General features: G+C 50.4%; 1 protein-coding gene and 1 pseudogene across 3 annotated transcripts; one reads left to right on the top strand and one right to left on the bottom strand.

The window, feature by feature from the left end:
• Positions 1-6,605: 6,605 nt before the first annotated feature.
• Positions 6,606-18,440, bottom strand: SPATA3 (spermatogenesis associated 3). Of its 3 annotated transcripts, XM_055290945.2 has the most exons (4): positions 17,988-18,436; positions 13,973-14,144; positions 11,677-11,820; positions 6,606-6,706 (listed from the first exon to the last, which is right to left on the bottom strand). In XM_055290945.2, exons 1-3 carry the CDS (start codon positions 18,313-18,315, stop codon positions 11,715-11,717), a joined length of 606 nt encoding a protein of 201 aa, XP_055146920.1. In that variant the 5' UTR covers positions 18,316-18,436; the 3' UTR covers positions 6,606-6,706; positions 11,677-11,714. The 3 variants fall into 3 exon arrangements, with proteins under 3 accessions (XP_055146920.1, XP_055146919.1, XP_055146918.1); XM_055290944.2 differs by lacking the exon at positions 6,606-6,706 and having other exon boundaries at positions 11,678-11,873; positions 17,988-18,440; XM_055290943.2 differs by lacking the exons at positions 6,606-6,706; positions 11,677-11,820 and adding an exon at positions 13,489-13,690 and having other exon boundaries at positions 17,988-18,440.
• Positions 18,441-18,901: 461 nt separating this feature from the next.
• LOC129488558 (uncharacterized) lies at positions 18,902-24,421 on the top strand (annotated as a pseudogene).
• The last annotated feature ends 798 nt before the right edge of the window (positions 24,422-25,219 follow it).

Here is a 25,219-nt window from a genome sequence, read left to right as displayed (position 1 = left end):
GTCACTCTGGTTAAGATGTCCCTGACAATAGGACACCAGGTGAGCTGATTCTAAGGCCAGCCTACAGCCTAGACCAAGAAATGATCCTTCAGTGAGCTGATCATGCGCCTGCATTCCAACCTGGGTGACAGAGTGAGACCCTCAAAAAAAAAAAAAAAAAGAAAAAAGAAAAAGAAATTACCCTTGATTTTATGTCTGATATTAACTAACCAAACAAGTTAATAAAATGGACAGCAAATTAGCCAAAATAAAATGCCAGTAGAATTAAAAACATGCCTTCGAGACTGAGGTGGGCAGATCATCTGAGGTCAGGAGTCCAAGACCAGCCTGACCAACATTGTGAAACCCCGTCTCTACTAAAAACACAAAATTAGCCAGGCATGGTGGCACACGCCTGTAATCCCAGCTACTTGGGAGGCTGAGGCAGGAGAATCGCTTGAACCTGGGAGGTGGAGGTTGCAGTGAGCCAGATCGTGCCATTGCACTCCAGCCTGGGCGACAGGAGTGAAACTCCTTCTCAAAAGAAAAAAAAAAATCTAAAAACTGGAACCAATCTGAATGTCCATTAACAGGTGAGTAGATAAACACGCTATGGCATATTCACACAATGAAATACTTCTCAGAAATAAAGAGGAATAAACTATTGATATGTATAGAAATATTATTTAGGTTTAAAATATTATGATGAGCGAAAGAAGCCAGGTAAAAAAGTCCAAACTGATTGAATCCATTTATGTTAGTTTCTAGAATAGGCAAAATTATGTGTTTATGCTTCTGTCATGACAGAAATCAAATCAGTCATTACCTCGGGTGAAGGGGGATGGATACTCAAGAGGGCGCTGGTAGGTGGGGAGACTGGGCGGTGAGTCTTGGAGGTCTGGTGAAACAGGGAGGAGAAGGGGTAAGTCTGAGGACAGAAGAGAAGCGTCTTGGGGAATAAAATGTGATTTGATCCCTGGCAGCATCAAGGCCCACTTGGAGCCCATGGTCATGAATTTCAAGTGAGTCTGGCCTGCACGGCTGAGCTTCCCAAAGTTTAGCTGCACAAGTCCAAGTGCGCAGGAGGCAGAGAACTGGATTTGCCCCAGGGTTGTGGTTTTGCCAAATGAATGGGATGAAGGGAGATGGGCAAGGGAGTTGGAAGTTTCTTTCACCAAATTCATTCCTAATTTCATGAGAACAAAACGATTCTTTTGCTTGTTCCCACAGAGAACGCAACATCCCCAAATACGTATGAAACGCCGATCACTAAAGGCACAAAACAGACACCACATGATCCTCTATTCCACTTCTCCTAGGCAGCTCTGTTCAGCTATGGGGGCTCACCTAGTTCCCCGCCAGTAGCCCAAGTCTCTTTCAGCAACTACAGCCTTGGGAATCTTCTGTACATAATACCTCCCTGAGGTTGGTTTATCAGCACATTAAAAGCACCTCCTACCAGACACACAGAATGGAGCCCCATTAGAAAAAAACAACTAAACTCCAATGTCGTCCTGCAGCAGACTGCAATCTACACACCAGTGTCCAGGGTGTAATCAGATTCTCCAGAATATGGTATACACAGTCCATTATTGACTGCTGGCAGTGGCAGGCAGGAGAGGGGCAGAACAGAGGAAGAGAACTCAGTCCCGAGGGGTGAGCTTCTTCTGGAGCTGGTCAGACCAGACCCTTCATCCTGACCCCAATGGGAGACAAGTGGGCTTCCCCACTCATCTCCTTGATGCACTCCTCCGATGCGATCAGACACCCGCAGACCTGAACAGAACTCTTCTTTTTAAATTCTCAACCTCGAGGCTTGTCCTGGAGGAGTCTGAGCCTGGATCTCTCGCTCGGCTCTGCCGCTGGGACCAGCCTGGCTCTCTGACTTGGACACTTTCCTCCTTGCCGCTGGCGATTGGCACCTCCTTTCCTCCAGACTCTCAGCAAACAGGTGCCTCCAGCTCCTCTGTCCTCCTCATTTGCTAGCTCGCAGCTCAGTTCCTCCTGGCTTCGGCCGGGAATGCATCTTGGGACATTGGCAAGGGCACTTTTCCAGTTCAAATCTCTGCTTCGACCCCCTGTGACTGGCTGAGGTGTAGTAAGTATATGCTGTGCTTGCACATGCAGAGGAGTTGCTGCCTGGGGATGGAGGGGCTTCCTGAGTTTCCCGGTGAAGTCAGAGCCTGTAATAGCAGCCTGAAGCACTGTCCTTCCTCTGATGGGTCATCGGGGGCTGCAGGCCTGGTTGACTCCAACATGGCCCTGAGCCTGGGGCCTTGGCAGGACAGGCTGCGTGGCAGGTGTCCCCTGCGTCTCATGGCTGCCTTTACCTGGCAGTTTGGTTCCCTGGATCCTGGTCATTTACTTACTCTATGACTGAGGGATGGCCTGGGTGCCAGGCTTCATGGCCAGTGGGAGGACAGCTGTCCTCAAGGGTGGGGGTGGGGAGGATGGAGACCAGGTTGTATCTGAAAAGCCAAGGACCTCTCATCTGGTCCTGTGCCCCTGGCACAGTGGACTGGAGAGACCAGACAGGCAGCTACAGGAGGATGGGGCTTCCTGGACTTTCTTCTGCGCTTGGATGGATCACTATACTGGGACCAACCTATCTCAAGAATAACCAACTGGGCAGGGTACAGAGGCTCCCAGCACTTTGGGAGGTTGAGGTGGGCGGATCACTTGAAGTCAGAAGTTTGAGACCAGCCTGGCCAAAATGGTGAAACCCCGGCTCTACTAAAAATACAAAAATTAGCCAGGTGTGGTGGCGTATGCTTGTAATCCCAGCTACTCGGGAGCCTGAGGCAGGAGAATTGCTTGAACCAGGGAGGTGGAGGTTGCAGTGAGCCGAGATTGAGCCTGGGTGACAGAGCAAGACTGTCTCAAATAAATAAATAAATAATAACCAATTGATTGATGACTTTTTCTTTTTCTTTTTTTTTTTGAGACAGGGTCTCCTTTTGTCACACAGGCTGGATTGCAGTGGCATGATCTCAGTTTACTGCAGCCTTGACCTCCCAGGCTCAAGTGACCCTCCCACCTCAGCCACCCAAATAGCTGGGACTACAGGTGCTAATTTTTGTATTTTTTTTTTTGGTAGAAAAATACAAAATATGAGTTTTCGCCACACTGGCCAGGCTGGTCTCTAATTCCTGTGCTCAAGTCACCTGCCTGCCTTGGCCCCCCAGAATGCTGGGATTATAGGCGTGAGCCACTGCACCAGGCAATTGATGGTCTTGAGACAATGTTCAGAGCCAGGGTCTGAGCTCAGCCTGGTGAAGATGCTAGACTCTGCTGGAGCTTAGACAATAATACCCCAAAATGAAGGCCTCAGAAGGGAAAGTTTTCTGTGATCTTCTGCTGTAGCCGTACAAACTCAATCCTTTCCCAGGGTGCCATAGAAACCAGAACCCATTCTCCCCAAAGCTAGTCAGAAAACCTAAAAGTATTACTTGAATTTTCCCCCAGCCTTGTGTAAGAACTGGCCATAACAAAATGATCTGACCTACCTTGTTTGCAGTCAGTCATAAGACCCCCATTCCAGAGAATATCTTGCCCCATGCCCCAGAGGAAGGAATGCTGCTCAGAGAGGCCAAGAAGAATCTAGACAGACAGGCCTTGCCGGGTTCCCCACACAGTCTATCAGCATTAGATCTGACCCTTTTGTCCAGTCCTATTTCTACGAGGCTGTCCATCTTTGTTGAAACTAAGCATGAAGACAATTTCCTCTGTACCTCTGGGTCTTCGTTCTGAAGGCTCCCATGTATACACATTAATGTGTACGCCTTTCTCCTATTAATCAATTTGCCTCATGTGAGTTTTCAGTGAACCTTTAGGGGACAAAGGGCCTTAGCCCCCACAACTTGCAGGCCCGGCCGCAGCCAGACTGTCCCCAAACTCACAGCCACAGCAGTCTTAGTTATTGCATGGTGATAGGAAATATACCTGCTCACTCTTCTTTCCAGCTCTAAACTTCCCTCTCGAAAGCCCCTATCAGGGGCTGTTGCTTGAAATCGACTGTACTTAAAATAGTCCTCTCCAGTGATCACATTTATACTCAGAGTATCACACTCACTCATGATACCACACTCTGAATACAATGGCCTAAGCCAAATCTTAATGTATCCCAAAGTGCTCCCGAGGGTGACAGGTCTACTCATTCATGAGAATCTGCAATGTGCTGGAAGGATTTGAGAAGAAAAAACCTGCTCCCTGCTTCCAGGACCTAACCACAGAGTAGTGGATGTGTCAACAGAACTGCACTCGGCAGGATGAAGATGGGGACTCTGGCATGTGGTCGTTTAGCATGTGCGGTTCCCACTCTTCAAGAGGGATCCCTATAGCCCACGACGGGCAACGTGAGCCACAATGCAAGGCCAGTGTGGGAGAGATGAGCCCAGGTGACAGTGACTGTCTGGGAGGATGCTCTTGGGGTTTTGGTGGGATGGTTCTTTATTGTGTGGCCCGTCTTGTGCATTGCATTCTTGGCCTTCACTACTAACAGCCCACAGCATCCCCCAGTCACTGTGACAACCAGCAGTGCCCCACACATTTCCCTGGGGATGGGAGGCTAGTTTTCACCACTGCCCGGGGGATCCAACTGCCAGGATCTGCTGCAAGTCTGCCGCTTGAGGCAGCTGAGAGTTCTCTCTCCTGGCCACTTGAGCATTCATTCTGGTGAGGAGGTGGTGGTGGAGGAAAAAGGGGAGAAGCAGAGGGTGAGCACAAGTCCTGGTTGCAGATCCACAGCCAACTGGAGGGGGCATGTGCTGTTTTTAGCTGCCCAGCGTCCATTCCCATCTCTTTTGGTAACAGGTTACCCACACTGCAGTTGGAGAATCATTCTCTTCCCTGCTCAGTGCTGTTTCTGTGGATTTTATCCTCATGTTCCAAAGGAGGCTGTGCAGCTACAGCCTGGCCAATCAGCCTCCTGCATTTTCCTGGGCACAGTGATGGGTACCAGGAGGGACACAGGACCTAGTCAGAGCTGTGATGCCGTTTGCTGCGGGGAGACAGGCCGGCTCACCCTCTCTGCTAGACTTCACCTCTGTAGGCTAGGAGCTGTTGCTGCTGCAGCTAGAATGGAACTAACTCTGCCACAGAGAGAGGGAAATGGCCCATGCCCCTGGAGCAAGCCACATCTGAACCAGAACTCTCTCCTGACTTTTATAGGAGCTAATACATTCTCATTTTGCTGAAGCCTAGTTTGGGTTGGGTTGTCCAATATTTACAACGAAGGGGGACCTCAATACGCCAGAAAAAGGAAGTGTCTTCAGTCCAGAAGCTGCAGCCATGGAGTCCCCAGTCCCTTCCACCATGTCTATAGGTCTCTTCATTGTGACCTGCAGGACAGGACCACAGCACGACCCCATGCAACCCCCACACCTGTTTCAGAAAGGAAATTCTGGGACTGGGGGGGTGGGGAATGGGCTCCAACCTGGCCCATCCTGCCCAATCCCACCAGTGCTGTTGTGGGTAAACCAGCTCCCTGCCTTCCCAGTGGCTGCCCTGCTGGGTCCTGGTCTAACTAATTCTTAGAGGCATAGCAGGTCACCCGGGCATGGGCCTGTGGATGCCTCATAGGCATTCAGCATTGCCCTCCCTCCACCCCTACACCATATGCCCCTGCATGCAGGCTGACTCCCAACCTCGCATCTGCATTTCTTTGCCTGGGGGCTTCCTCTCCAGAGGGGAACAAAAGTGTGGAGGAATTAACCACCTCCCTCCTCACAGACTTTCTCCCAGGCCAACAGGTTACGAATACCTCAGCTCCCTGTCTGGTGGGATGACTGTGCTGCATGGTGTGTGTTCTCCATTCTCCCATCCCACGATGCCCCAGCAGGATCAGGCTTCAGCTGCCCTCAGTGGCCACTGCATTAGGACTCACTAGTACTGGCTGTCCTCCCTTCTCTGGTGGTTCCTTTTTATTTTTATTTTTTTTTTGAGACAAGGTCTTGCTATGTCGTCCAGGCTGGAGTGCAGCGGCACAATCATAGCTCACTGCAGCCTTGACCTCCTGGGCTTAAGCCATCCTCCCGCCTTGGCCTCCTAAAGTCTTGGGATTATAGGCATGAGCCATCACACCCAGCCTCCTTCCCTCGTTGACACTCCTCTCCCCTACTGGTGTTTGCTGGGATCACCTTGAACTAAGATTTCAAATCAGCTATTCAGGAGCTAGAGGTAAGATCGCACCAGGCATTGGCTGGGTGTAGCCACATCACCAGCACTAACCACAAGGCTGCATGGCAGGCCGCTCCCCATCACAGGTGACCCTAAAAGAAGCTATTTCTAGAGACAGTGTTCCTGGGCACAGGGCCTCTGTCCTCTGGGGTGCAGGCCTGGAGGCGAACTGGCACATTCCTCCTATTCCCACTAACTGGGATTACCCTGGGACAGAGGTGCAGATGACTAACTACGTTAGCTATTGAGTTAAGCTTTATAATTCCTTCCTTTAGAGTGAGAAAATCTAAAACAAACACTGTGTTCTGTGAGTGTGTGCAGAGAAAACTGCTCCACCGAGGGTCTGCGGCCCTGAACAGGAATGACAGGCACCAATTCTGCTTTACCTGCAGCTCAGAAGGTCACCGGGGCCCCCAGACCTCCCTTCCTAGTCATTTGCCAAGTCCAACTTTGATGTCTCTAAGTGAAACATGCTAAAGAAACAGAATTCTTTTTTTTTTTCTTTTTTTAAATTTTGGTGACAAGAGAGGTCCTTTGATGGAAACTGGATCTGTAAGAAAAACAAGGACAGAGCCAGTCAGCTTAGACAATACACTGTGGATTGTATCCTGGTGTCTTTCCAGTTTCACAGCCTCACAGGTTAGGGTTCAGCAGCTGTGATCCTTCCGTGGAGAAATAAATTATTTAGGATTCAAATTTCTTCCATTCCTTGCATCCACTCTTTCTTTCAGCCACACACCTCAGGCTGTAATGCCTTTTGCCAGGCGCCTGGCCAGGCTTGGCTCCTGCTCAGCTCATCGGTGCCAGCGCCTTCCCCGGGGGCCCCTGCAGCTATGATGGAGTCTCACTCCCCAAAGGCTACACTGCAGTGGTTTGACCACATTCAATGCCCAAAACGGCTGGGAAAGAAGTCCTTTGCTTTTAAGGCCTCACCTTCAGCTGAGGAAGATGCCAAGGGAGAGGTTCACCAAACTTCAGGAAAGAAAATTCTAGAAGCATCTTTCCCCAAAAAGGAAAGATGTCACTGTCGTCAGATGGTTCTTCACTCTCTGGACAGGGAAGGACATCAAACTGCCTGCTGATTAAGAGCTGAGCCTACAAGCTCAGCACGACTTAATGTACCCCCAAGATGCACCTCCATCGCCCTCCCCCCACAGTGACTCTCATACAGGTTCCCCAGGCGGCTTTCATTGGCTAAAGTTCTTCCCTGGCCAGTTAAAAAGTAAGCTAATTTTTTTTTCTTTTTTTTTTTGAGACAGAGTTTCGCTGTTGTTGCCCAGGCTGGAGTGCAATGGTGCGATCTCGGCTCACTGCAACCTTCGCCTCCTGGGTTCACGCCACTCTCCTGCCTCAGCCTCCCTAGTAGCTGGGACTACAGGTGCCCGCCACCACGCCCGGCTTTTTTTTTTGTATTTTTTGTAGAGACGGGGTTTCACCGTGTTAGCCAGGATGGTCTTGATCTCCTGACCTGGTGATCCACCCGCCTCGGCCTCCCAAAGTGCTGGGATTACAGGCGTGAGCCACCACACCCGGCCTTTTTTTTTTTTTTCTTTCTTCAGACAGGGTCTCATGAGTTCTGTCACTCAGGCTGGAGTGCAGTGGTGCAATTACAGCTCATTGCAACCTCCAACTGCTGAGCTCATGCAATCCTTCCACCTCAGCCTCCCAAATAGCTGGGATGTACAGGTGTGTACGACAATGCCTGGCTACTTTTTTAATATTTTTTCTTCTTCTTCCTCTTTTTTTTTTTTTTTTTGTAGAGACAAGGTCTTGGTATGTTACCCAGGCTGGTCTCAAACTCCCAGGCTCAAGTTATCCTCCTGCCTGGGCCTCCCAAAGGTCTAGAATTACAGGTTTGAGCCACTATTCCCAGCCAAAAAGTAAGCAAATTTAAAGAAAAATATTAAGTGATTTTACAGGTATCAAAAGTCAGTAAAATTAGGGGAACACTGATTTAACAAATGGTAATGATTATCATGATGATGATAATGGTGTTGATGACAACTACCTCCAAGGGTGATGGTTGTAAAGATTAATTGAGGGGATGTGCAGAATTGCCAGGTGCAGGGCCTGGTGATAGAGATGGGTGGTGGTGGTGATGGTGGTGGTGATGATGATCGTGATGATGATGGTGATGGTGATGACAATGGTGATAGTGATGATGGTGGCGATGGTGGTGATGATGATGATGGTGATGATGGTGATGGTGGTGATGATGATGATGGTGATGATGGTGATGGTGATGGTGATGATGATGGTGATGATGGTGATGGTGATGGTGATGATGGTGATGGTGGTGATGATGGTGATGGTGATGGTGATGATGGTGATGATGATGATGGTGATGGTGATGATGGTGGAGGTGATGATGATGGTGATGATGGTGATGGTGATGGTGATGATGGTGATGGTGGTGATGGTGATGGTGGTGATGATGGTGATGGTGGTGATGATGGTGATGGTGATGGTGATGATGGTGATGGTGGTGATGATGATGATGGTGATGGTGGTGATGATGGTGATGGTGATGGTGATGATGGTGATGGTGGTGATGATGGTGGTGATGATGATGATGGTGATGGTGGTGATGATGGTGATGGTGATGGTGATGATGGTGATGATGGTGATGATGGTGATGGTGGTGGTGATGATGATGGTGATGGTGGTGATGGTGATGGTGATGGTGATGATGGTGATGGTGGTGATGATGGTGATGGTGGTGATGATGGTGATGGTGATGGTGATGATGGTGATGATGGTGATGGTGGTGATGATGGTGATGGTGGTGGTGATGATGATAGTGATGATGGTGATGGTGATGGTGATGATGGTGATGATGGTGATGGTGATGGTGATGATGATGATGGTGATGATGGTGATGATGGTGATGGTGATGGTGATGATGGTGATGATGGTGATGGTGGTGGTGATGATGATGATGGTGATGATGGTGATGATGGTGATGGTGATGGTGATGATGGTGATGATGGTGATGGTGATGGTGATGATGGTGATGATGGTGATGATGGTGATGGTGATGATGATGGTGATGATGGTGATGGTGATGGTGATGATGGTGATGATGGTGATGGTGGTGATGGTGATGATGATGATAGTGATGATGGTGATGGTGGTGGTGATGATGATGGTGATGATGGTGATGGTGGTGGTGATGACGATGATGGTGATGATGGTGGTGATGATGGTGGTGGTGGTGATGATGATGGTGATGATAGTGATGATGATGGTGATGGTGATGGTGATGGTGGTGATGGTGGTGATGATGGTGATGGTGATGGTGGTGATGATGGTGATGGTGGTGATGATGGTGATGGTGATGAAGATGGTGATGAGGATGGTGATGGTGATGAGGATGATGGTGATAATGGTGATGGTGCTGACAGTGGTGGTAGTGGTGGTGATGTACCTATGTTGAGTGCTTACCCTGTGCCAGGAACTGTGCTAAGTGCTTTAGATGCATTTTTTTCACTCAATCCCCTCAACAATCCAATGAGATCTGTGCTATTATTATCTCCATTTAACGAAAAGAAAATGAGACATCAGGAGTTAGGGAACTTGCCCCAGGCCTCAGAAATACTGGGTGTTGAAGAGGCCTCTGACCTCAAGCCTGCCTGCCTCCAGAACTCCAGCTCACAACAGGTAGGTTCTGCTGCAAGGAATTTTGAAGAGAACATGCTTTAACTCGGGTGCATTCGTCATGTTGCTAGTGGCCAGCATCCACCCATCCCTGTCAGCAGGTCCTGTGCCCAGCACTTCTGCACATCCATCCCCTCAGTTAATCCTCAAAACCATTGCCCGTGGAGGTAGTTATTATTCTCCCCACTAGACATGTCACTGTCAGAGAAATTAAGAAACGTGTCTCTAACACCCAGCTATCAGGCAGCAGAGTCAAGAAATGGTCCGGCAGCTCTAACTCCAAAACTGGCATCCTTCCCACCACCTCCATGTTGACAACAGCAACAGGACCCCCCAGCAGTGAGCTCTGTGCTCTAACACCTTATCTCACTTCTCCCAACAGGCTCAAGAGGAAGGTACTGTCATTTTCTCTATTTACAGATAAGGAAACTGAGGTTCTTGCCACTCAGGAAACGCCTCAGGAAATAGTATAGCAGCTAAGGAACTACTATGTCCTCTGCCACAGACATGGGACATGGCATCACAGAGCTCATGAGGGGATGGTGAGCTCTCCCTGGAGTTTACCTTCTGGGTTTGGCTTTTGAGATATTCTAAACATCTTCTCCCAGCCCCATCACCTATCAACTCCTGGGGCTGGTGGAGGTCTGGAAGTGGGGTGAAATGCTTCTCATTACCTCCATGCTATCATCCCCATTGTCACTTATTAAGCATTTGCTAAGTGTGGACATGGCAAAGGGATCATTGTGGAAGTTCTTGGCGCCCCACCCAGACCCTCACACCTCACACCCAATGTCTTCAAGCCTCACAATAACCCTACAAGGTAGGTTCCATCATTTCACTCCATTGAGAGAGAGGAACCTTGGAAAATAATATATTACGCCCACTGCAAAGGCAAGGAAAACAGATGATTATCCCCTTTCTGGGCTGGTGCATCCACTGTCCAACTCCTGCAAGTCATGAATGTGCTGCTAACAGCTCAGAGCTGCCCCTCCTCTAGGGAAGTGCCCTCAGCCCAAAGGGAGCTGCTCTTTCCACAAAGACATGCAGTCCCTACCCAACCCTTAGAGCCAAGCACTGACAAGGAGGAGCACCAGAGGGCAAGCCTCTCCCCTCTGCTGAGACTAACTCTGTGTCATAATTCTTGTTCCAGGGCTCCCACAGGGTCAAGCTGAGGTCTGGCCTCCTCCCTCTCAGTTCCTTCCCTTGTCTCCTCTTGCCTCCCTCACTCCCTCACTCCCTGAGAGCACCTCCTCAATAAACCCTGTCCATCCAACCCCAGTCTCAGGCTTTGCTTCCAGGGGCGAGGGAAGATGGCTGCGTGAGCCATGCCCCTTGCCCTCAGGGATCTTGCAGGACAGCTGGGAGACAGGCCACAGGCAAACAACAGGATCATCCACAACACAGGAGGCACAGGTGGAGAGGACAGGGGTTGAGAAGATGGAAGACATCATTGAAGTTGGGAAGATGGAGAAATGTTTCATGGAAGAAGGGGGCTTTATGGATGATGGACTGGTACGACTGGGTAGGAGACAAGCTTTCAAGGCAGGGAGAAAGTTCCAAGAAAGTTCCAAGAAAGGTCCAAGATGGGTAAGAATCTTTGCCCCCATCCCTCCCATTTCCTCTCATCCAGGGTCCATGACCAGGGAAACCATCCCGGGGTAGAGGAGGTGGGGGCTGTGTTCAGATAATTATAATAATGAGTCTAGCATCATCTGAGAGCATCAGGTCTTCCCTAGAGGGCCATGCTGGCTGACCCTGAGGCCAGGAGGGAGTCACTCCACTGTCAAGCTTCCCTTGAGAGGCCGGGGCTTGGTCCACCTGAAGAGACCACCTCCATTCGAAGGGACAGAGCGCTCCACATACCTGCCAGATCGTGGGCCTAGGGGCTGGTTCACAAGGATTCAATGATGTAGTAGGCAGCTCCTAGAGCCCCCAGAGCCACAGCCACAGTTCCGAGGGCTTGGAGGACACGCGTTACGATGACTGGAGGGTTTTCTTGAAGGTTTTCTGTAGAGCAAAGCAGAAGTGGGGGTGGTGGGAAGCTGGGCTTCGGTGCCTCTCTACGAGCAGGAGAAAGTGGAAATTATGTGGCCCCCTCAGGATTGCAGGAATACCCATCTTCCCCCTCTCCAAACTCCTCTTAGGAGAACACTGAATTCTTCCCATCCTTCCAACAAGTCCCTACCGAAAGACCCCTGAGGATCGGAGGGTGAGCTGGCCTGGGATGCCAGCTGCCCTGAACACTCAGAGGGGGACCAGGTTAGGAAGGTGGTCAAGTCCGCTGTGAGCCAGGCCTTGTGCTAAACGCCTCACATGCAGTGTCTTCTTCAAGCCTCACAACAACCCTATGAGGTAGGTTCTATCACTTCACTCCATTGAGAGAAAGGAACCTTGGGAAATAATACATTACACCCACACAAAGGCAAGGAAAACATGATTAAGGCAATCATTGTGAGGAGGGCATTCAAAAAATGCAATACCCATTTTGATAAAAATCCTACAAAAATAGGGATTCTTGTTTAATGTGAATGTGGATTGAAAGCCAAGAGCCAACATTACACTCCATTGAGAAAAGCATGCGAGTGCTAAAATTGGAACAGAATTAAAACTACATGTCTTGCCCTGGCCAGATATGGTCCCTGTCTCTCCCTGCTCACTTTCCTGATTCTGAGCCTCACGCTTGCCTTTTCCTGCACCCAGATTGCTCCCACTTTTCATCTTAAGCCAGAGAGGGCTTCAAGATCCTTTTGGACTCGGCTCACATGCTGTTGACAGGAACCTTTCAGAGGTTCCTGCTGGAGCCTGTTCCTGTTGGAACCTTTCAGGGGTTCCAGATGGACCCTCTCCTAGAGGACACATGGCTCTTTGCATCTTGCATCTTGGTTTCTAAATGCATGGGTCTTAGCTCTCCATGCAGACTGCAACAATTTTAGGGGTAAAGTTCCCTGTTCTGGTTTCCCTCACAGTGCCCCATGTCCTCTGCATAGTAAGTTTCTCTCAATAACACTTGCTGGTTTTAAAACGATATGAACCCATGGCACGATTTGGCCATGGATGGATGGAAGTACTAAGCGTGTGGGCGGGGTGTGGCTAACGGTGGCAGGCAGACCTTTCCTTGATGGAGCTTACTGGGTGGTGGAGTATTTTTGGCTCCAAGCGTATTCTCCCCACATGCCCCGGTATCTATTTGCTTATCCCCACGTGTAGGAGAGATGGAGTTTTTCAGCTCCAGTAAGGAGAGGGGATTGAGTAGGGAAGAGGCTGGGAAGAGGAACAGGACGAGGATGGGGGTTGGGGGGGCTCAGCTCCTGGGGTGGGGGTATGAAGTCGCCAAGTGGAAGGGCCTCTTCCTTTGAGACCTGTGAGGCCCTCAGGTGGGGCGGACGGCGACCCCCCTCCCAGCCCGTGCATGTAACCTAGCAGCGCCAAAGATGGGAACATCTCCAGTCTGTTCCCTGCATGGATGGGGTCTTCGTATGAGGGCGGTGGCAGCCATGACACTGCTTCTGGTGGCTTTGTGGGAAGAGGAAGGAAGGACAGATACTATGGGTGATGTCATGGGGGCTGCCACCAACAGACCAGCCTGGGGGCACATGTCCCCTGTGGGGACCCCCAGAAAGAGCCTGGCACAGTCTGAAGGGGGCTGAGGTCTTGCTATTGTGTGGAGGAGGCATATGAGTTACAAGTAGTTTTTTATCATTAAATTCCAGGTGACATTCGTAGGCAGATCAGGAACCTAAGGCCCTTGCCTATGACACAGGCCACTGAGGGGCCACGGAGGTGCACAGCCAAACAGTGTTTAAACACAAAGCTCCTGAGCGACTCGGAATCTGTGAAGGGCTGAGAGGGAGAGTGTTCTGAGGAGGGGCGGGCATCTCTGGAGAAAAGAAAAAGGAAGCCCCTGAGGAGGAGGAATCCCAGTAAGGAAGAAAACTGGCACCTCTCTGTACAGGCGGGGTGGGTACCCCAGGGGGTGGGGCCGGTCAGAAAGGGCCCTGCCTGCCAACGTCCAGGAAGTGGCCAAAGCAAAGAGGGAAAGGCTTTCCTTCAGCCTGGGATTCCCAAGAGAAAGTGATACATGACTGCTAATAAGGTCTGGGGGCAGAGCCTGGCCCTGGGAACTGTGTGCCCCGAGGCTCTAGCCTCTCGCGCTTGGAACCTGTAGAAGGTGAGCAGGTTGGGGAGTCCTCTCCCTGGTGCCATCTGCCAGTCCCGAGGCAGAAGGACATCGAAGATGCGGCTATGGCACAGCCCCAGACGACGCCAGCAAGCAGAGCTGTAGGGGCAAGTGGCACAGGAGCAGGAATGCGGGCCGGCGCGAGTCAGAGGCCCTGTGGGGACAGAAGGAGAGAGGTGAGGGAGGCACCTGCCTTGGGAGGCTGGGGCGGGGGGGCCTGGAACACAGTCTGAGAAGGCCCCCCACAACAGCAGCAGCTGCAGGATTACCAGGGCGAACCCTGGATTTTTTCCAAGGCATCATTGAGGATTTGGGACTGAACTACTCAAGGAAGGCAGTTCTCTCACAGAATGTTCTCTAACCAAACAGAAGAGAAGACTGACTGCATGGGAAAATGGCTGCTTTATGCTGGTGCTACCTGGGAGTAGCAACAAAAACAACGACGATGACGATGACGACGATGATGACGGAGGTGGTGCTGATGCTGTCATGGCTTACACCTTCAGGATGCTTTGCACTTAGCAGGCCCATCTCATTTAATTTCACAGTAATCCTGTAAAGGGGATACTGCTGGTCTTGTTTTACAAATAAGGAAACTGAGGCTCAGATAATTTAAGGGATGTGCCCTTATGGGGAGTGGATTGCAGAAGGTGGCTTTCTCAACTCAGGATTTCTCATGTTTAATTCAGTGAAAATGGAATTTCAGGTGACTGCCCACCTCAGGAGAGGCTGCACTGAGATTCCTGGAATTGGAGCTGCCACATTGCATTGATCTAGAGCATACTGATCCATCCAGAAGACAACCACAGCTCTAGTTTCCAGTCCTGATCTTATCTTCTGTTTCTGTCCTCTCTGGTACGGATTCCAGCAGAATGTAGATGATGCCCTCTGTGGTTGGGTAAGATAATTTCTGGCTATATTATTCCCTCCTGTTTCCTATCTGTAGCCCTGCGGCTTCTTGACAGAGCTACAGATTCTTCTGACCCTAAGCTGCATGAAACAGGTGGTCAACCTGGCAGAGTCAGTATACTTTCTGCTTAGACTTGCCCACAACACGTACTTTCCCGGAATGAGGAGAGGGGATTCTAAAGGCAAGACTTGTCTTTTCTCTTTCTTTAGTTACAAAAAAGTTTTTAAATTGAGATATCATTTCCAGGCAATAAAATTCACCCTTTTAGAGTGCTCAGTGGTTTTTAGTGTATTCATAAAGTTTTGTGGCCATCACCACTAATTTCAGAACATCTTCATTTCCCCAAAAAGAAACCCTATCTCCATGAGCGGTTACTCCCCATTCTCCCAGTTCCCCCAGTCCCTGGCAATACATTTGCCTATTCTGAACATTTCACGTAAATAGAATCATTCGATGTGTGGGTTTTTGGGAGACTGAATTCTTTCACTTAGCCAAATGTCTATAAGATTCATCCATGCTGTACCATGTATCAGGACACTATCTCTTTTTATTGCCAAATAGTATTTCACCATACTCATTGTACTGTGGTATTTCATACCACATTTTGTTTATCCATTCATCAGCTGATGGACATTTGGGTTGTTCCCACTTTTTGGCTATTACAAATGCTGCTGCTTTGAGCATTTGTGTGCAAGTTTTGGTGTGCTTCTAATACGTTTAATAATATGCTTAATAATATGATTCGAATTCTCTTGGATGTATACCGAGAAGTGGAATTGCTGGGTCATAAGTTAACTTCATGTTCCTCTGAGGAACCACCAGACTGTTTCCATAGCAGCTGCACCATTTTACATTCCCACCTAGAGTATATGAGGATTCCAGCTTCTCTACATCCTCACCAACACTTGTTATTGTCCATTCTTCTGATTATACCCATCCTAGTGGAAGACTGGCATTTTCTTGAGCTACAATATTTCTGCACACAAAAAGGCTTGGATTTTAGGAAATGTCATGCTTTACTCGCAGGCCCTCATCCTGCATCTCCAGCGTTCCTTTCTACTGCAGAGAATTCCTTTGGAAGAGGTATAGAGTGTCCGTTGTAACCACTGTCGAGCCACCACCGTTTCTTGCTTTCTTGCTTTGCCTCTTCAATGGGCCAAATTCATCTCTGAGTGTGAGTCACATGTGTTCATTAAAAGACTTGGGAATGGAAAGTTTTGCTTTCTACCAGTACTGAAGATATCAGTTCTGAAGACCATAACCCAGAAATGTTTCAGTGGCTAATGATCACAATCTTTACAACATATAGTATGGTGCTCAAAATCAGTATCATATGTCAAGAAGGGACTGATTCCTGGCCATGGAAGGATCATTGGCATGGCATGCCTTGCATTTAGCACTCTCATCTCCATCTCTTATTTAGTTTATGCCCACACAATCCCGGGGGGTAAACTGTGGCCTATGGAGTGTGGCCTGTTCAAGGATATGGAGCCATGGGCGCTGGCTCATGGCAGATCCAGGAGCTGCTCGGACAAAGATGTTCTTCCTCTTGTGGAGACTCCTGGGCCTCTTGGAATGGAAAGGTCAGTGCTGTGGTTTAGAGTGAGGGTTCTGGAGCCAGAATAGAGTGGGTTTCCCTTCTCAGGGCTACCAGTGTCTGCTCAAGAGCAACTTGTTTGACTCCTATGAGCCTCAGTTTACCCATCTATAAAATGGAGATGATATGGAAGAACTTTTATAGGACTGTCACATGTGAAAATTAAGACACCTGAGCTGAATGCTAGGTACACAGTAAACGCTTAGTGATAATGTTAGTTTGCGATCACCATTATTGTTAGTAGTATAAACCAGCCCACCTCCTGAACTCCACTTGAATTCCCTCTACACAATCCAATACTTATTCAGACATTGTTTGGCTCCCAAGAAGATGGGGAACCACTTTTCCTGACAGCCATTCCATTTTCAGACAGAGCTAATTGTTGGGAAGTTTTTTATGTTGAGCCGAAGTCTGTCTGTCGCTAATGTCTTCCATGGGTAAGGTTGCTAATTTAGCAAATAAAAATATAGGATGCCCATGCAATATTGGGGACACACATACTAAAAATATTATTTGTTGTTTACTAAAATTAAAATTTAACTGACAGTCTTGTATTTTGTCTGGCTATCCTATCCATGGGCCTGTATTTGTCTGTTTTCACACTGTTGATAAGGACATATCCGAGAAAATAAAGAGGTTTGTTGAACTTACAGTTCCACGTGGCTAGGGAGGCCTCACAATCATGGTGGAAGGTGAAAGGCACATCTCACATGGTGGCAGACAAGAGAAGAGAGCTTGTGCAGGGAAACTCCCTTTTTTAAAACCATTAGATCTCATGAAACTTATTCATTATCATGAGAACACCACGGAATAACCCACCCCCGTGATTCAATCACTTCCCACTGGGTCCTTCCCACAACACCTGGGAATTCAAGAAGAGATTTGGGTGGGGACACAGCCAAACCATATCAGGCCCTTAGACCTCTGAGGACAATAAGGAACAAGTCTATTTACATCTTCCACCTGACAGACAGACATCCTCCAATTCCTTCAATTGACTGTCATACACTAAATGGCCTCCCTGATCCTTCTCATCCTCCATCAACCCAGACTATCTTCCTTGGACTAGTTTGTCAGGCATCTTTTACAGCCCAAAAGGATAGCTTGATGAGGACAGAATAAAGCAGTATCATCACCTCCCTTATTCTAAACCATATACTTCTATTAATGCATCCTTGGTTTTTATTTTTTAGCAGTTGCATGGCACTACTGATTCCTAGTGAGCAAGTATTACTACAGAACCAAGTTAAATGTTTATATGTATGTGTGGCTGTCTTCAATGAATGAGACTCAGGATGATGAAAAATGACAAAACCCAGGAATCCTGGTCTCTTGGGTAGAAACAAACAAAAAAACCCTTCACACTCTACAGCACAGCTCCAGGATACACGTTAACCATGCATCAGTATCCTACAAGAACCAGCCTTTGGGATGACCCAGAACTCCATCAGCAGGAAGGCTGAAACTGCTGAAGCTAGAAGACAGCCCACCTGCTTTCCTGGATTGAGGGGCTGCCTTCACGTTAGCATCTGGAGATAATAGGCAGTGAGAGGAGCTGTGGATTTCGGGTGCTGGAAGAGCTTGGGATGCTGGCTGCCGGGAGGTGGTTTCAAGGCTGGACTGCTGTGGTGTGGATTCAAGGCTAGGCTGCTGTGGCGTGGATTCAGGACTAGGCTGCTGTGGCGTGGATTCAGGACTAGGCTGCTGTGGCGTGGATTCAGGAGTAGGCTGCTGAGAGGTGGAATTGGAGCTAGGATGCTGGGAGGTAGAGTCTTGGTGGCGTCTGGCCTCTGACCTTTTCTTCTTGACCTTCTTCATGGTGGATCCTTCCAACCTAGACGTGGACCTACATGGAGCTGCGTAATCTCCCGGCTCCCTCCTGGAGGGGCCGTTTGCCCTTTGCCCTAGGGGCCTGGCTCTGGCCTCCAGCTGGACCCAGGCCCCACAGAGAACAGTGACCCACACCTCCTGTGAGGTCATAAAAGCCAGGGTGGCTCCTATGGCAGGGCTGCAGGGACAGTCTTCTCCGCAGACACCAGCCTGGCGTCTTCCCTCATCCCAGGCTGCCAGGCTAGGCAGGGGGCAGCGGCTGCCCTGGTCCTCACAGCCCTGGCTGCAGGGCCGGTGACAGCCAGATCCTCATGCTTCTGCGACCAGAGCACTGCCTTCAGGCACCTCTCTGCTGGCGTGTTCCTGGGTCCATGTGAGCTACCTGTTTTGCTCTCAGATACCCTGGATGTGACGCTCAGCTCTGTCACTGGCTTCCACATACCCCGTACTCCTACACCTCAAAAATCCATGCTCCCCACGCATTCATCTTCAGGTCAGCTTCCTGAAGATTTGGAGCTTCTTCGAAGGCTTTACCATGGCCCAGAGCCTGCTACCAACTCAGAGTAGCTTACCCCTTCCCCCAAAGCCTGCCCTCTCCCACTGTGGGAGGGGAGTTTGGGGGTTGACCTGACTTCTATAAGAACCTTTGCATTTGGCAAATAATTTTCCCTGAGAACATAACAGCTGTTCAGAAAACTAACATCTGTCTCAAACTCGTGACAATGGCAACCACAGACTATCTCCCAAACCCCAACTGGCTGGGTTAAGCAGGTGACTGAATCTTTCTCTAAATTAATTTGATATGCTCATTAAATGTGATTTTTATTTTAGGACGGAAGAAGGAAAAGTGTTTTTAAAAGACAATCTAAAGCTCATACGGTGACTGCAACATAAAATGTGTTCACCTTAGGAGACTGCTTTCCCCGCGAGTGTGTCACAGGTGGGTGAGTGTGGGACTGGCGAGCGCAGGAGCTCCTGCCCCAGGGGAAGGTTTAGAGCAGATCCACACAGATAAAAAGGGCTTCGGTCATGCCTGTAATCCCAGCACTTTGGGAGGCCGAGGCGGGCGGATCACGAGGTCAGGAGATTGAGACCATCCTGGCTAACACGGTGAAACCCCATCTCTGCTAAAAATACAAAAAATTAGCCGGGCGTGGTGGCGGCCGCCTGTAGTCCCAGCTACTCAGGAGGCTGAGGCAGGAGAATGGTGTGAACCCGGGAGGCGGAGCTTGAAGTGAGCCGAGATCGCGCCACTGCACTCCAGCCTGGGCGACAGAGCAAGACTCTATCTCAAAAAAACAAAAAAAAAAAACAAAAAAAACAAAACAAAAAAAAACCAGGGCTTCGGGCCACACAAAGCCAGACCCGACGTGAACTCTGAAATGACAGGACATAGTTTAGGGCTTCTAGAGCCTAAAAGACCTTAATGATGACCTTTTCTCAGAACACTGAGGTTTAGTGAAGTTAAGTTACTTTCCCAGGGTCACACAGCTGGCTGGGGGCATCGGCAGGACTAAATTCCAGTTTGGGGCTCATTATTTTCATGATCCCAGAAAACAATAGGGAGTCAGATAATTATACAGGCTTTGCAAATAATGAATTAAAAAGTCCCCCAGTGGCCTGGCGCGGCGGCTCACACCTATAATCCTAGCACTTTGGGAGGCCGAGGCAGGCAGATCATGAGGTCAAGAGATCGAGACCATCCTGGCCAACATGGTGAAAACCCGTCTCTACTAAAAATATGAAAATTAGCTGGGCATGGTGCTGCATGCCTGTAGTCCCAGGTACTCGGGAGGCTGAGGCAGGAGAATCGCTTGAACATGTGAGGTGGAGGTTATAGTGAGCCGAGATTGTGCCACTGCCCTCCAGCCTGACAACAGAGTGAGACTCGTCTCAAAAAAAAAAAAAAAAAAAAAAAAAAAAAAAAAAAGGCCCTGAGTGAGAAGATAGAAGAAAACAAAGGCAGGAAGGATCAGAAGTGAAGGCAAGCTCAGCTCAAGAGTGTTGGGTTGTGTTTGGTTGACCTTGGCCTAAGGAGGCTCTGGGAGCAGGTGAATCTATATGAAGGTGGTAATTCCCTGAAGCCAAGAGCAATGGAACCCTTGAGCGGACTCCATTTAGAATCAGAGAGACTGGAAACCCAGGCCAGGAACCCTGTTGGGATCTAGCAGACAGGTCAGGAACTACTGAGGCGTTCATCTCTGCAAAGTTGGATTTTCAGGTACCAATGGGCTTTGGCTGAGGGCCTCAACCTGGTTTAAATCAGTGTTTTTCAACCTCAGCCCTGTTGACATTTTTGGGCTGAGTAATTCTTTGTTGTGGGGGGTCATCCCGTACATTGTAGGAAGTTTACCAGATCCCTGGTCTTTACCCCGTCTTTACTCCCCCCTACCCCAGGACAACCCAAAATATCTCCAGATATTGCTAAATGTCCCCTAGAGATGGGGTGGTTGTGTGTGTGTCAAAATTGCCCCTGGTTGTGCCACGTTGGTGTAAATGAATCAGATAGGAGCAGACACATATAGGTAGAACTTCCTGGTAGCAATGAAAGAAATCTTCCATTTTACCAGAAGGAGCCAAACAGGGCACAGGGAATGGGTCTCTGTCTTCCAGTAGAAAGATAGAGGAAGCACAGAGGGCAGGCCTAGGGAGAAGTGGGGAATTTCTCTGTGGCAGCAGCAAAAATATACGTGAATTCTTTAGTAAGAGTGGTCCCAAGAAGCAGAGAGATGGCACCTGTGGAAAGAGGTTGTCCCAGAAGATTGAGGAAGAATGGTCCCTCAATAGCTCTTTGCTAGAACCTCTTCCCTGCGCCCCCTGCCTTCTTCTTCTTCTTCTTTTGTTTTTGTTTTCAGAGTCTCACTCTGTCTCCAGGAGTGCAGTGGCCCAATTTTGGCTCACTGCAACCTCCACCTCCTAGGTTCAACTGATTCTCCTGCCTCAGCCTCCCGAGTAGCTTACAGGCATGCTCCAGCCTCCTGAGTAGATTACAGACATGTGCCACCACGCCTGGCTAACTTTTATAGTTTTAGTAGAGACAGGGTTTCGCTCTGTTGGCCAGGCTGGTCTCGAACTCCTGACCTCAAGTGATCTGCCTGCCTTGGCCTCCCTAAGTGTTGGGATTACAGACATGAGCCACTGCACCTGGCCCCTCTGCCTTCTGCTTGAGCACCTGTTCCTAGTCAGGAAGCCTGGCTCTTCCATAATATAGTCACAGCCCACTGCCCAGAGCTGATCAGCCACCACTACTACCTGTGTCCAGCTCTAGCCAACCAGGAACACCAGAGGTGTCCTGAAAAGGCTGAACATTCCTGCATTTTCAGAAGCCCTTCTCCTCTACACCCCTCTCTGCACCTCTACCAAAACATTTTCTGGTCAAGCCCTATCTCAAGTGGGTCCATCTTTTCATAAAGCCTTTCTAAGCTGGGCACAGTGGTTCATGCCTGCAATCCCAGCACTTTGGGAGGCTGAGGCAGGCGGATCACCTGAGGTTCGGAGTTTGAGACCAGCCTGGCCAACATGGCGAAATCCTGTCTCTACTAAAAATACAAAAAAAATAAGCCGGGCATGGTGGCACACACCTGTGGTCCCAGCTACTCAGGAGGCTAAGGCAGGAGAATTGCTTGAACCCAGGAGGTGGAGGTTGCAGTGAGCGGAGATCACGTCACTGCACTCCAGCCTGGGCCACAGACCGAGACTCCATCTCAAAAAAAAAAAAAAAAAAAAAGCCTTTCTTGAGATCTCCAACTGGAAGCCATCCTTCCCTCACTGTTGAGCTCCAGGGCACCTCTTTATATGAGACTGGTCATATTCTGAATGGCATTAGAATTATTTCTGTCTTTGTCTTCCCTCTCATTCCCCAACCCCAGATGGTGGAAACCTCAGAAGGCCACAGTCCAGAGTAGGGGCTCAATGCAAGCTGCTGGAACTGAATAAAGGTGAAGGTAGGAGGACGGAGAAAGCAGGAAGCTGTGACAGCAGGAAGCTGTGATGGGGGCAGGTGGGCATGGGTGGTGGGGGATCAGGTACCTCCACCAAGGCTTCATCACCAAGGGGTTACTTTCAAAAATGGACTGGGACTTCTCTGGCCTTGGCTGAGGATCACAGTTGGACTAGTCCATGGGCAACGGAGTTTCCTAACCAGGGATGCCAGTCATGTGAAAATGCCGTAGACTAGGTAGGGGAAGGGAATTGGAAATGAGATAGTCAGAATAAGGTCTCGATGGGGTGAAAATTTCCTCCCAGAAGGTCTCTGATGGTTCTGGTTTCCTGGGCACCCAGAATAAGTGTGTCACCATTTGTCCTGAAGCTGACCTCTCTGAGCTGGACGGCACCCTGGACATCAAACGGCCCTTCACCTTCACATCACACAGGAGGGACCCTGGTCCACAGAGAGGACGCCTGCTCTGGTCACCAGCTGAAGGGTGGCAGACCTTGGGTACCTGAGCTTTGGACTCTGCCACACACAGCACTTCCTCAGTCCCTCCTGCTGCCCCTGGCAGGGTGGAGCTGGCAGGTAGGTACGGGACTTGGCGCTCCCTCAAGAGCTCACTGCCCAGGAACCTTAGACTGACAAATTAATCCCGTGGACCACAGGCCTGGTCTCAGTAACAGGAAGGGTCTCAAGGGTTGCGAAGGAGAATCCTGAAGTCGGCCAGCTAGTCTAGTGGAGTTCCACCTGAGAGGGTTGCCATGAGGATCCAGGTGAAAAGCCCTTAGAACAGCGCCTGACTCACAAGAGGCGTGCTTTTAGTGTTATTATTCTTCCCTGGAGAAGACTAAAGAAGCAAGCAAGGGAGAGGAGGATGTGGAGAGGAGGGAGTGGGGCCCCGTTTCTACAAAACCCAAATCAATACCTGACAAAAGCCTGACCCCAAGTCATGAGAACCGATGCCCCAAGTTGTAGGTGGGGCCAGTGAGTGGGGATCGTAGCCCTCCGAATTAATTCGAACACTTCTGACGCCGAGATTGCCCCAGTGAGCACACCGGGAGGAACTCCAGTTCGTTCCCACCCAAAACAGTACCCAAAACTACTGGAGGCGCTAGGAGAGAGGCTGTGACTCCGGGGCTTTGTCCTCTACTCCGCGGGGCGGCAGGGTCGGGGTCCAGGGCTGCGTGTTTGAGCGTTCTCGGCCCAGGGGCTCCCCCCTCCCCGCGCCGACCCCTCACCATCGGTCTGCGTCTCCCGGTCCACCAGGGAGACCCTGTGCGCTTGGCTGGCGGCGCGCTGGACGTTCAGGGTGCCTCGGGGCAGAACACGGCCGGGTGCACCTCGACGGCGGGGCTGTGCGGCGCGAGGACTCGGCTGAGCAGGGCCTCCATGCGGCGGCGCGCCTCGGCCTCCTCCTCCTGCCGCGGCTTCACCACGATCCCCACGAGCGCGGCGGGCGGACGTCGGTCCCGGGCGCGCAGCTGTTGCAGGAGCAGCTGCAGCCGCGGCAGCTGCGTGAGGAGCGCGGACGCGGGGCACAGCACCAGGAGCAGCTGCGCGCCTGGCTCCGGCGGGTGCTGCGGGGCCCCGCGTCCAGACGCTGTGCCCTCCGCCGCGGAGGTGGAGGTCCCAGGAGGAGCCGCTGGGGTCCCAGGAGGAGCCCCAGGAGCCTCGCGCGGGTCCTCGGCCTTGGGCCCAGAGCGCCGGGTTTCTTGGTGAAGCGCTTGGACTTCGTGGCCGGGCAGTTGTCGCAGTTCATTGAGCTGTCGCCCGAGCGCTTGGGCCGCTGCGCGGTGCAGTTACTGGCGCTGGTGTGGCCGCTCATGGCTCGGGCGGACGAGGGCCCGGGGAGCTGATCGGCTGCGGCGTCTCCTGGAAAGCTCTGCAGGCTCAGGCCGTCCTCATCCTGCTTCCAGGGCTCGCTGATCAGCAGCACCTGGCCGTGGCCCTCGACAGACTGGGCCGGAGCCTGTGGCTGCTCCTCCGCCTTCCTCTCCGGGGGTGCCCTGCAGGGCTGGGCCCCAGATTGCTGCTACATGTTCCGTCCGACTCCCTCGCCCCTCTGGACTTGGGCCTGCGTTGGGAGGGAAAAGCTGCCCTTCTCCGGAGCATGTCACAATACCCATGAGCCCTACCTTTTCCTGTCGTGGCCAAGCGCCTCCGCCCCGCTATTCCTTGGAAATCTAATATATAGGAAGTTGCTGTTGGACGCTGGTAAAACGCCGACCGTGTTCAGTTTCTCCATTTTCTACTTTTGTGGTTTCAAAAGGTGCATCCTTTTATACCATGGATAAATCTTCGTCCCCAAGACTCTAAGTAAGGCGAGTTTTTATGCACCCGGGGCATTTAAAAAGCAGTGGACCAGATCTCACTGCACCCGCAATGAGAAGAAGAGTGGCGGCCTGGGTGGCTGGGCTCCGGCTCGGCAAGTCGGCTCTCTGGGTGATTCGGGCGCAGGAGTCTTGTGCTATTACTATATAAACGGGTGGTGTTGCCCGAGATGATTTTGGGCCCCCTCAGTTCCAGGCTTCTGTGGGTACCAGCGGCCTGTCAAAACCCCAGGAAAGGTCCTCAGAAAAACAAGACAAAAAGCATAGAACTCCTTTGCTGCCCAGCACGCGGGGTGAGCAGAGTGGCAGGAGGAGGCAGTACAGAGGGAACCAGGACGGTCACAGAGACTGGAAACCCAACGGTGGGGAAAGTTGTTGCCTTTGTTATTTTTCTTAAAATGAGCTTTACCAAGTTATGCTAAATTATTTTTTTAAATATAAACATAAAAGACTCTGAAAAGCAGCGCATCAAACAGAAAACTCTGAGCTAGAATCCTGCTAAAAACTCCAGGATTCTCGGGCGCGGTGGCTCACACCTATAAGCCCAGCAGTTTGGGAGGCAGAGGTGGGAGGATTACTTGAGGCCAGGAGTTCAAGAACAGTCTAAGCAATATAGTGAGACCCCCCATCT

This window comes from Symphalangus syndactylus, chromosome 8 (genome assembly GCF_028878055.3).
Source record: "Symphalangus syndactylus isolate Jambi chromosome 8, NHGRI_mSymSyn1-v2.1_pri, whole genome shotgun sequence".
Classification (NCBI taxonomy): Eukaryota; Metazoa; Chordata; class Mammalia; order Primates; family Hylobatidae; genus Symphalangus; species Symphalangus syndactylus.
The sequence above is the reverse complement of the archived record's forward strand: the minus strand, read 5'-3'. Positions and strand labels throughout refer to the sequence as shown.

What these genes read in the sequence shown, in the direction of transcription:
- SPATA3 (XM_055290943.2), bottom strand. Translation starts at nt 18,315, where the DNA reads ATGAAGAAGGTCAAGAAGAAAAGGTCAGAGGCCAGACGCCACCAAGAC. An exon ending in CCCTCAATCCAGGAAAGCAG is followed by an intron (nt 14,145 to 17,987) that starts GTGGGCTGTCTT and finishes CTGTCCCCACAG; the next exon opens with GGCCTCTGACTCGCGCCGGC. An exon ending in AACCTGCTCACCTTCTACAG is followed by an intron (nt 13,691 to 13,972) that starts GTTCCAAGCGCG and finishes TCTTTTCTCCAG; the next exon opens with AGATGCCCGCCCCTCCTCAG.